The 12,270-nt window shown below is 48.0% G+C and overlaps 1 protein-coding gene across 1 annotated transcript; it reads right to left on the bottom strand.

The window, feature by feature from the left end:
* Positions 1-11,355: 11,355 nt before the first annotated feature.
* Positions 11,356-12,270, bottom strand: LOC102445622 (olfactory receptor 6F1-like). The gene has a single exon (XM_006135639.2). The coding sequence runs from the start codon at positions 12,208-12,210 to the stop codon at positions 11,356-11,358; it is 855 nt and encodes a 284-aa protein (XP_006135701.2). The 5' UTR covers positions 12,211-12,270.

Consider the following 12,270-nt stretch of genomic DNA (forward strand, 5'->3'; position numbering starts at 1 on the left):
CATTTAAATATTGGCATCACTTTAGCTATCTTCCAGGCAGTAGGTACAAAAGCTAATTTAAAGGATAGCTTACACACCACAGTTAATAGTTCCGCAATTTCACATTTGAGTTTTTTCAGAACTCTTGGGTGAATGTCATCTGGTCCCGGTGACTTGTTACTGTTCAGTTTATCAATTTGTTCCAAAACCTCTTCTAATGACACCTCACTCTGGGACAATTCTTCAGATTTGTCACCTAAAAAGAATAGCTCAGATTTGGGAATTTCCTCAATAGCCTCAATAATAAAGATGAAGCATCTCCACAATGTCTTTGAGATGCTAAAGGAGCACTCAAAGATGATAATCATCCAGTAGCCCCACTGGTTGTTTTTCTGGCTTCCTGCTTCTGATGTACTTAAAAAACATTTTAAGTTTTTTGAGTTTTTGACTAGCTGCTCTTCAAACTCCTTTTTGGATTCTCTTATTGTATTTTTACACTTGATTTGACAAAGTTTATGCTCCTTTCTATTTTCCTCACTAGGATTTGACTTCCACTTTTTAAACAATGCCTTTTTACCTGTGCTTCTTTTACTTAAATGTATACCCCAAATTAAAAAACTCAAGGAGAACCAAAAAAGTGTCACTGTGGCTTAACAACTAAGTTGGGCCTCTGTTATGGTGTCTTTGAAAAGTTTCCATGCAGCTTGCAGAGATTTTACATTTCTCACTGTACCTTTTAATTTCTGTTTAACTAACTTCCTTGTTTTTGTGTAGTTCCCCTTTCTGAAATTAAATGTTAGGCTGCTGAGGTATTTTTCCCACCACAGGGATGTTAAATTTTATTACATTATGGTCACTATTTCCAAGCGGTCCGGTTATATTCACTTCTTGAACCAGATCCTGTGCTCTACTTAGGCCTGAATGAAGAATAGCTTCTCCCCTTGTGGGTTTCAGAGCCAGCTGCTCCAAGAAGCCGTCAATTAAGGTATCAAGAAATTTAATCTCTGCATCCCTTCCTGAAGTGATGTGTGCCCAGTCAATATGGGGATAGTTGAAATTCCCCAACTATTATTGAGTTTTTTATTTTGATAGCTTCTCTAATCCCCTTTAGTAATTCCATGCTCCAAAAATAAGAATATAGCAGTAGAGATATATTACCGACCACCTGATCAGGACAGTGATAGTGACTATGAAATACTATCTGTAGAGATTCTATGGAACATTTTGGCTCATTTAAAATTTTTACTTCATTTGGTTCTACATTTTCTTTCACATACATTGCCACTCCCCACTTGCACAACCTGTTCTGTCCTTCCAATATATTTTGTACTCTGGTATGACTGTGTCCCATTGATTGTTTTCATTCCACTAAGTTTCTGTGATGCCTAGTATATCAATATCCTCCTTTAAAACTAGGCACTCTAGTTCACCCGTTTTATTATTTAGACTTCTAGCATTTGTGTATAAGTACTTTAAAAATGTGTCACTATTTCTCTGTCTGCCATTTGCTGATGTGTTAGACTCTTTTTCTTTTGATTGTGTCTCATCTGATCTGACCCATACGTCCATCCTCCCTTCCTGACTAGAACTTAGAGCATCTCTATTATTAGACCCTCCCCTAAGAGATGTCTCTGTCTGATCCATATGGTCCTCCATACCCATCGGCTTTCCCCCAGCCCTTAGTTTAAAAACTGCTTTGCAACCTTTATAATGTTAAGTGCCAGCAGTCTGGTTCCATTTAGTTTAGATGGAGCCCATCCTTCCTGTATAGGCCGCTCCTATCCCAAAAGTTTCCCCAGTTCCTAATAAATCTACACCATCGTCTCATCCCCTCATTGAGACTCTGAAGCTCTGCCTGCCTACCCAGCCCTGCATTTCAGGAACTGGAAGCATTTCAGAGAATGCCACCATAGAGGTCCTGGATTTCAGTCTCTTTCCTAGCAGCCTAAATTTGGCCTCCAGAACCTCTCTCCTACCCCTCCCCATGTCATTGGTACCTACAGGTACCATGACCACTGGTTCCTCCCCAGCACTACACGTAAGATTATCTAGATGTCTCGAGATCTGAAACCTTCGCACCAGGCAGGCAAGTCACCATACAGTTTTCCCGGTCATCACAAACCCAGCTATCTGTGTTTCTAACGATCGAATCACCCAATATGAACGCCTGCCTTTTCCTAACGACTGGAGTTCCCTCCCCCGGAGATGTATCCTCAGTGTGAGAGGAGACCACAACATCCTCTGGAAGGAGGGTCCCAACTATGGGAAGGTTTCCCTCTGCTCCACTTGACTGTTCTCCTTCCCTGAGTCTTTCATCCTCCCAAACAGCACCGGGGCTGTCTGACCGGGGGTGGGACATTTCTACGGTGTCTGAGAAAGCCTCATCTACATACTTCTTGGCTTGTCACTTACAAACTCCCGTCACTTATGAACTCATCTTACAGTAGCTCTATCTAGATTGAATCTCCATAGTTTGTTAGCGGGAAAGTCATGCAAGATTGTATCAAAAGCCTTTCAAAAGTTGGGATATACCGCATCTAACCCTCCACCCCTATACAGAAGGTTTCTTGCCCTGTCAAAGGATGCCTTCATCAGATTTGTTTGACACAATTTGTTCTTGACAAATCCTTGCTGTTACTTTTCACCTTCTTTTGTTCTCGATTTTGCAGCTGGATTCCTTAATTACTTGCTCCATTATCTTTCAGGGTAGCAACGTTAAGCTGCCTGGTATGGAATTCCCTAGGTTATCCTAATGTTTCTTTTTATAGTTGGACACTAGATTTGAGGCTGGGAGGGAATTTTCCTTTGGGTCAGATGTTGCCAGGACCTGGGGCTGGAGTTGTGGAGGAAGAACGGAACTTCTGCCTGGACAAATGACTTCTCTGCCCCCTTTACTGCTGTGACCAAATGCCTCACAACTGGTCGATCTTCCCACTAACTCCCATCCTAAGGAGCCGTCCTGAGAATCCCACCAGGTGCTTAAATACTTTTCAAAATATGATCCAAAGTGACTCACCCAAGGTTGCCTGGAAGGGCTGCAGTTCTGTGGAGAAGAGATCCCAAGTCTTCAAAGTTGGAGGCTGGTGTCCTGAACGCTCTCCCAGCCATCCTCTGGAATGAATACGAAGGTAGAGCAGCAGGCAACGGTTGTGACAAAGACATAGGTATCGTGGCCGCCGGATCTGGAAGGGTCCCACTGTCTAATCCATAGTTTTAGAAAGGACTTTCCAGTGGACAACCCAGTTCCACCCCAAAAAAGCCAACAGCCCACAAAACTCCACAAAGGAGACACGGAGCAGGAGACACGGACCAGCTTAGGATAGGGCTGGGAAGGTGTATGGGAATTGGCCCCCCACAAAGTCTGGAGAAGCGGCTGAGAAGTCATGGGGCAGGGTCCACAATCAGACAATGAACTGAAGAGGGGGGCAGAAAGCGGGACAATGCAGGAAGACAGAACTAAGAGCCGGGTATCCTAAGAACATAACAATGGTCACACTGGGTCAGACCAAAGGTCCATCCAGCCCAGTGTCCTGTCTGCCCACCATGGCCAATGCCAGGTGCCCCAGAGAGAGTAAATAGAAGAGGGACGCATCAAGTGACCTCTCCCCTGTCACCCATTCCCAGCCTCTGGCAAACAGGCTAAAGACTGTTCCTACCATCCTGTCTACTAAGTATTGATAGATCTAACCTCCATGAATTTATCTAGTTCTTTTTTGAACCCTTTTAAAGTCCTGGTCTTCACGATAATTAGGGTTCCCGTATCTGAAATTTCAAAAAAGAGGGAGTGTATCTGTATCAGTATCTACAAACTCATGTTGTATTCATATAAAACGTTAGCACAACGTAAGTTGGTCGATACTAATACAGATACACTCCCTCTCAGTAGAACTTTTTTTTGAATGTTCGGATATGGTAACCCTACACAACATCCTCTGGCAAGGAGTTCCACAGCTTCACTGTGCACTGTGTGACGACAAACGTCCTTTTGTTCATTTTAATCCTGCTACCTATTCTTTTCATTGGGTGACCCCTAGTTCTTATGTGATGAGAACAGGTAAATAACTTTTCCTTCCTCACTCTCTCCGCACCAGTCATGATTGTATCGACCTCTATCCTATCCCCTCTTAGTCTCCTCTTTTCTAAGTCCCAGTCCTTTCGGATCCATCTGTGCCTCTTGCTGCAAACTGCAAAGAAACCGCCTCTGAATTCCTTCCTCCAGCAGATCTTCCAGCCTGTGAGGACACTGCCCAAGAGGATGTCTCAGAGCAGGAACCTGAAAATCTATCCCGAAGCTAGTAACACTCACCTTCAGCCCTCAGCGTGCAGCAACATGCTCTCCATCACCAAGGTTGGGGGATGGTGTCCGGCAGCCGTTGTGTCCCAGTTCATGGGCAGACCCCTGCCTGTGGCTGCAAGGATGGGCGCCTGCCCTACAGAGACTACGGCTCTGAGTTCGTGCAGAGTTTATCAGGGAAACCAGCCACCCCTGGCTGTGGCTGTTGCTTAGACCTCCCTTAGGACTGGTGACATTCACTGTTATCTTCAGAGGGGAGTTAGTGGGACAGAAGGGCAGATGTAGTTAGAATCCTGACCCCCGGAGAAATCTCCCTTGTTTCCATGTGCCGATCGTGTGGGAAGCAGCTGACTGAATGGGGAACTAGCCTACACCCCTTCAATGATCATAGTTACTCCGACCCACCCTGTTCCTCTCAGAGCACATCACAGGACACATCCTCCCCATTTCACAGCTGAGGGAAACTGAGGCATGGAGGAGGGAGGCAGTGCCCTCCCTCCCTTGTGGTAGCCAGGAATACAGCACGTTGACACTGGCTTTGACCACACACTGCAAGGCTCTTGACCTATTACATATGGAAATCATTAAAGTTTATCTCAAGGATCTGTACCGCTGCCCATCTGCACCACACCTTAGCGCCTCCCAGGATGACAATAAGGGAGATCCTCACAGGTGTCAGGAAGTTTCCAGTTCTTCTAGAGTCCTAGAATCCCAGGGTGGACAGAGCCCTCAGGAGTCATCGAGTCCAGCCCCCTCCCCAAAGCAGGACCAATCCTAACTCAATCATCCCAGCCAGGGCTTGGTCAAGCCGGGACATAAACACCTCGAGGGATGGAGATTCCACCCCCTCCCTAGGAACCCCATCCCAGTGCTTCCTCCTCCTCCTAGGGAAATCGTTTTTCCTCATATCCAACCTAGACCTCCCCCACTGAAACTTTATTCCAGTGTTTGACCACCCTGACAGTTAGGAACTTTTTCCTAATATCCACCTAAACCTCCCTTGCTTCAGTTTCAGCCCATTGCTACTTGTGCTATCCTCAGAGGTCAAGATGAACAAGTTTTCTCCCTCCTCCTTATGACACCCCTTTAGATACCTGAAAATGGCTATCATGTCCCCCCTCAATCTTCTCTTTTCTAAACTAAAAAAAAACCCAGGGTATGTCTACACTACAAAGTTAATTCGAATTAACAGCCGTTAGTTCGAATTAACTTTCATAGGTGCTACACTAGCGATTCGCTAGTTCGAACTTAATTCGAACTAGGTAAACCTCATTCCACGAGGACTAACGCCTAGTTCGAATTAAGCAGTTCAAATTAAGGGCTGTGTAGCCACTTAATTCGAACTAGTGGGAGGCTAGCTCTCCCCAGCTTTCCCTGGTGGCCACTCTGGGCACTACCAGGGAAACTCTTCTGCCCCCCTCCCAGCCCCGGAGCCCTTAAAGGGGCACGGGCTGGCTACGGTGCCCATGCCAGGTGCAAGCCTGCCAGCACCCAGCCAGCAGACCCTGCACCTGGCACGGCTCGAGCCAGCCAGCCGCTGCCACCCAGCCCTCCGCCTCTTCCCGGGACCAGGCTGACGGCTCTCGGGAGCCTGCCCAGGACCGCAAGAGGCGGGGGCCCGCCTGGTCTAGTGCAGACATCATGGACCTCATCCACGACCTCCGCACTAGGCACAGGAAAGTGGCCGTCTAGGGCAGGATAGCTGGCAGCCTGGCTACCCAGGAGCAGCTTGGCATGAAAATCAAGGTGGTTCACTGAGACCCCCGACCCTGAGCCCTGAGCTTAGAATGGATGTACTGGGTCAGACCAAAGGTCCATCTAGCTCAGTAGCCTGTCTGTCAACAGCGGCCAACACTAAGTACCCTGGAGGGGATGGACCGAAGACAATGACCAAGCCATTTGTCTCGTGCCATCCATCTCCAGCCTTCCACAAACAGAGGCCAGGGACACCATATCTACCCCCTGGCTAATACCACTCCATGGACCCAATCTCCATGAATTTATCTAACTTCTCTTTAAACTCTGTTCTTGTTCTAGCCTTCACAGTCTCCTGCAGCAAGGAGTTCCACAGGTTGACTATGTGTTGTGTGAAGAAGAACTTTCGCTTATTAGTCTTAAACCTGCTGTCCATTAATTTCATTTGGTGTCCTCTAGTCCTTCTATTATTGGAACTAATGAAGAACTTTTCTTTATGCACCCTCTCCACACCACTCATGTTTTTATAGACCTCTATCATATCCCCCCTCCGTCTCCTCTTTTCTAAGCTGAACAGTCCCAGTCTCTTTAGCCTCTCTTCATATGGGACCTGTTCCAAACCCCTGATCATTTTAGTTGCCCTCCCCTCTCCCACCCTCTCTCTTCCCCTCTCCCACCTCCTTTTCCCAGTCTCCCCGAGTTTTGTTCAGTAAAGAGAGTTTCTATTTTTGAACACACGTGTCCTTTATTTTGTCCATCAGGAAGGGGGGCTAGGGAGGGGTAAGTGGAAGGAGGTGAGGGAGGAATGGGGTACAAGGCCCCGATGGGGAGGACTGGGCTGGCTCTGCAGGCTCCTTGGGGTGGAAGTTCTCCTGAAGCCCCTTGATTGACCCCCCCCCCCTCTGGATGGCAGCCTGCGGCAAGTGCAGCCGGGCTGATGGCCGAGTGCTGTGATGTGCCCAGTGTGGGCACTCAGGGCACTCCAAGCCAGGACTGCTTTGCAAGCGGGGCACCCCTGAGAACTGTCTGTCCGGGGTGGGGGTCAGGTCCCTTTAAGCACAGCCCTCGGCTAACCTGACACAGCATCTCCACGCTCTAAGTCTTAATCTGATGCCCTGCCGGCACTGCTTCCGGCCATCCTTAACCTTGGTTCAGGGTCCAATCAGTGTGGACATGCTAGTTCGAATTAGCAAAACGCTAATTCGAACTAGTTTTTAAGTCTAGATGCACTAATTCAAATTAGCTTAGTTCGAATTAACTAATTCGAACTAAGTTAGTTTGAATTAGTGCTGTAGTGTAGACATACCCCCAATTCCTTCAGCCTTCCTTCATAGGTCATGTTCTCTAGATCTTTCATCGTTCTTGTTGCTTGTAGCCAAACAGGAACCCCCCTGTAACATCCATTTTTGCTTGTCTGGAGCATGCAGGGCACACAGAGCAGTAAAAGCCTTGAACAGAAGGCCCGGGCTGCCAGCTGTGATCCTGAATGGCTGTAAACAGAGATACGCCAATTGCTGACCAAGAAGCCGCCGAGGAGTGCCCTTGACTTAACCCATATTGATACGAACACACAGCCATCCGCGGGGGGAGGAATCTCTTGCCCAGTAAAAAAAAATGTCCAGTACTCACAATTTAGTTATCTCTCTTGCAAGTGTAAATTAACTTGAAACTTGCTTGTAAGAACTGGCGCCACAAACGGACCAGTACTATTTGGCATCTTAGATAAGAAAGAGGATACGGGCCCCAGGGGTATAAAGATGGGTCCAGCAGCACATTTACTCTGAGTGTCAATCTACCATCTATCTGCTGGTCGGGTTAGGTGTTTGACCTCCCGAGGTTCCAAGGGGATGCCCACCTCATATTCGTCTTTCCTAGGAATTGAGGGACCGGCCCTGGCTTGACCCGCTGGAGTTGAGAGGCACAGAAGGGGGTAAAAATTGTACCTGGATGTGTCCTTTGTCTTAAGTGTACACATAGACTTAGAGCTCTTTAAAGATTAAGCTGTCACTTAGGCCGTGTCCACACTCAGGGGTTCTTTCGAAAAAAGTACCCTTTTTTCGAAAGAACTTCCCCTGCATCCAGACTCAAGCCGCATTCTTTCGAAATTATTTCGAAAGAACGCGGCTTTTCTTTCGATGGCGGTAAACCTCGTTTCACGAGGAAGAACGCCTTCCTTCGAAAGTTCCTCTTTCGAAGGAAGGCATTCTTCAATGTAAAGAGGCCGTCTTCGAAAGAGAGCATCCAGACTCGCTGGGTGCTCTCTTTCGAAAAAGCGGATTTCCTCTATCGAAAGATCCGCCTGCAGTCTAGACGCGATCTTTCGAAAGAGCCTCTTTCGAAAGAAGCCTGCAGTCTAGACACAGCCTTAGAAAATAGAAATAATGGCACCATCTTTATTTTCTTTGTAACCATTTTTAAGATCTATATTTGCTAACAGTTAAGAAAGAGAGCAATAGCCATTGTAACCATATGATTTATAAGCTTCTTTAATAAACCTGTAACTGTTTAAGCTTTAACCTGACTCCTTCAGTTGCTGTAACAGAACCAAGCACAATTTAAAAGAACTTCAGCCAGTCATAAGGGACAGGCATAGGAAGAGCTTGGGCGTTTGGATCTGTGTCACTCCCAGGTGACAGATCCGTTGGGGCATCTCTCAGTCTTCCATAGACTGCCCGTTGCAAAGGGATCCTGTATCCTAGCAGCTGAAATCTGAGGTGTAATAAGCTCTTCCTATAAACTCTGGGGCTTCTGTCAGCCTGTTGGCTGCCCTCCGCGACGGGATCCCGGTCCTAGCAGTACAGGCACTGACGTTAAACCTTTTCTCGGTAACACACACACACACACACACACACACTGTCCTGAGCGTCGGCTGACATTGCTCTTCTCTGGACCCTCTCCAATTTCACCACATCTTTCTTGAAATACGGTGCCCGGAACCAGAGGCCTGCCCAGTGCTCCCTCTTGGGGAGACTGAGGCTTGGCCCAGGCCTCCCAGTGCGGCTGCCCTGGAGAACCTGCCTGAACCCCAACCCCCGCCTGAATCCTGGGACCGTGCGAGCTCACCAGACCTGCAAGGCCCACCAGCTGAGCTGGACCCTGAGGACCAACAAGACCAAGGACCAGCCTGAGGCCAAGGACCAGCCAGGCCACCGCTGCCTGCTGTTGTCAGCACACTCGCTGAAGCCACTGGACTTGGAAGTGGCTGAGGCCTGGGTAGGACTGCCAGGACCCTGGCTAGAGGAGACCACCCTGGACTCCCCATGAGACCTGTGTGTGTTTGCTGCCATGCCTGGAACCAGGCCTGGGCTTCCTAAACTGCTAGACTAGTGTGCTGCCCCGCCCTGGCCTAGGGCCAGGGTTCTCTGAATTGGTTGATTATTGCCACCCTGCCTGAATCAAGGCCTGAGTCTGCGAACTAACTGTGCTCGTTGCCAGCCCTGAGCCAGGGCTAGGCCCTTATACTGACTCAGTTTGTTTACTGCCCGCCCTATACCAGGGTGAGGGCTCCTGAACTATTGGCCTCTCGCCCCGACCTGAAGCAAGGCTGGGGGTTGAATAATTTGCTTCTCACCCTGACCTGAAGCAAGGTCGGGTTAACGAACTGCTGACTTGGGAACTATTTTAAGTGTTTATGCAGTGAGGCGGACTGACTGCCCACTGACCCAGAGACGTAGGTACCCCTCCAGGAGACCTACCCGACTTATCGGGTGAATAAAGAAAAGTTATTTACTTGTTCCCATAATAGAAGAACTAGAGGACACCACATGAAATTAACGGGTAGCAGGTTTAAAACTAATCAAAGAAAGTTCTCCTTCACACAGCGCATAGTCAACCTGTGGAACTCCTTGCCAGAGGAGGCAGTGAAGGCCAGGACTATAACACAATTTAAAAAAGAGCTAGATAAGTTCATGGAGGTTAGGTCCATACACACACACATGCACACCCTGCCCAATGTGGTCTCCACTCCAGCCGCAGAGCTCCAAGTGCACCCTGGCCAACCCATAGCGGGGACTCTGACATCCTGAGGGCCACACACGCTGGGCTGGGATAAACAAGGGCCAGGTACACACCAGTGGGACAAGTTTCCTTTAGTTCTGGGAGCTTGGTGAATGGGTTTTATTCACTTTCCGTCTGTTAAGCCCTGTTTCTTGAATTCAGGGGTGGGGAACCTAGGGCCAGGCACCTATTGTGGTGGGACCTGGCCCAAGCTGGACCTGCACCAGGTCCCCCATAATCCCTGAGGTTTTATCTCTAAGCGGCCGGGGCTTGGGAGAAGGGGAGCAATTGTGGAAGCAGGAGGTGCCGGGGTATGAAAAGGCAGCATGGGGCTGGAAAAAGGACAGAATTTGGGGGAAGGGTGTGGGCACCCCCACACACAACCATGCCTGCAAGGACACCAGGCGCACACATCCCACAGTCCGAATTGTGGAACTTCTCTGGCCACAGATGTCCCATGGGCTGTGAGTTTGAGACCCCAGATGTCACCCTATATTGGTAGCATTTCATATCAGACTTTCTATGGCTTTGGCTAGTGTCGGTCTCAGTCTAACAACCTGGGTTTCTCTCTTTTAAATATTGGTGCCTTCATTTTGGTTTGTTTTCGCCATTCCTCTGGGACTTCCCCAGGACTTTTAAACCTATCCGGGGACGAGATTGCCCATTCTACAGATCTATGAGTATTGAACTTCAATAGACTTTACAGAGACTGCACTCAGGTCTGGCCAAGGCCTGACCTGGTGTTTAAGTTGATCATAATTACCTTTACAACAGTCAATACAATCATTTGCATTAGTTCTGTCCCTGATAATTTTAGGCATCGATGTTGTTAGCACTTGCGTTAAAAAGCCGCTAAGATTCTACTGTATGTTCATTTATGCCGTGGCTGTTTCATCTAAAATGCTATTTGAAGTATAACAACATACATATTGGTACATTTTATTACCTTAGATCAATGGTCTCCAACCTTTTTACACCCAAGATCACGTTTTAAATGACAGACCGAGCCAAGATCTACCGCTCCGCCCCTCTGTCCTTCGGGGATTGTCCGTGGATTATTGAAAATTAAAAGTCTTGTTTAGAAAGTGACGAGTCACAGTGCATAACCAGCATTGCTCCAGATTTGCATGTGCAAGTTTTTTAGATAGTAGGAATAAGTATTCATCACCCATGCAAAGTTTTATAGAGTTAGTCGCAGATGGGGACTGTCCCTCATTTTTTCGATATCTGGGGTAGGCTTTCAGTCTGGGAAGTAGCCCATGTTCTTCCTTAACTGCCCACAGTGTCCTTTATTGGCAGTCCTGCTCACAAGTCTTCCAAATTTTCAACTATATTAATAACCTTCAGGAATGTGTTCATCCCTGTGACTCACACATGGCTTGCAAATGACTTCACGTCGTACCAAATGCCTTTCTCAAGGCTTCCTTCACTTCTTTGTTTCTTAATGTGTAAATGAAAGGGTTTAATAGCGGCGTGACAACCGTGCTAAAGATGTTGATCGTTTTATTGGCATCCAGTGAGTTCTGCGCAGAAGGCTTGACATACAGAAAAGTGATTGAGCCGTACCAGAGCGTCACGACGGTGAGGTGGGCGGAGCATGTAGAAAAGGCTTTTTGCCGGCCTTGGGCTGAGGGGATGCTCATGATTGTGTAAATGATATAGAAGTAGGAGATGAGGGTTATCACGCATGAGACCACGACAACAACAATTGAGACGATGAACGTGACCAACTCAACGAGACGCGTGTCCGTACATGACAGCACGATCCAGGAATCTATGTCGCATACAAAATGGTTGATGACGTTGGGGCCACAGAAAGACAGCCTGGATAGTAGAGAAGCCAGCACAGAGAGAGCCAGGAACCCACCCAGCCAAGAGGCCAGGGCCAACTGAGCAGAGAAGATGCTGCTCATGAGGGCGCTGTAACGCAAGGGGTGGCATATGGCCAGATAGCGGTCGTAGGCCATGACGGCCAGGAGGAAACATTCTGTAGAGCCCAAAGAGAGGAAAAAGAACAACTGCAGGAGGCAGGCAGTGAAGGAGATGGTTTGGCTTGTGCCCAGCATGACGCCGATAGCTTTGGGGACACAGGTGGTGGTGAAACAGATCTCCAGGAAGGAGAGATTGCAGAGAAAGAAGTACATGGGTGTGTGCAATGGTGGGTGAGTCCACACTAACATTATGATGGACACATTCCCAAGGATGGTTAGGCTGTACATCACAGCAAACAGCACAGCGAGGGACATCCGGAAATGCCAAGCGCCGGGAAAGCCCAGTAAGAGGAACTCCTGCACGTTGGTCTGGTT

Source organism: Pelodiscus sinensis, chromosome 30, assembly GCF_049634645.1.
Source record: "Pelodiscus sinensis isolate JC-2024 chromosome 30, ASM4963464v1, whole genome shotgun sequence".
In the NCBI taxonomy this organism is placed as follows: Eukaryota; Metazoa; Chordata; order Testudines; family Trionychidae; genus Pelodiscus; species Pelodiscus sinensis.

Bases quoted from the DNA above. Each gene is read 5' to 3' on its own strand.
- LOC102445622 (XM_006135639.2), bottom strand. From the start codon at position 12,210: ATGTCCCTCGCTGTGCTGTTTGCTGTGATGTACAGCCTAACCATCCTT.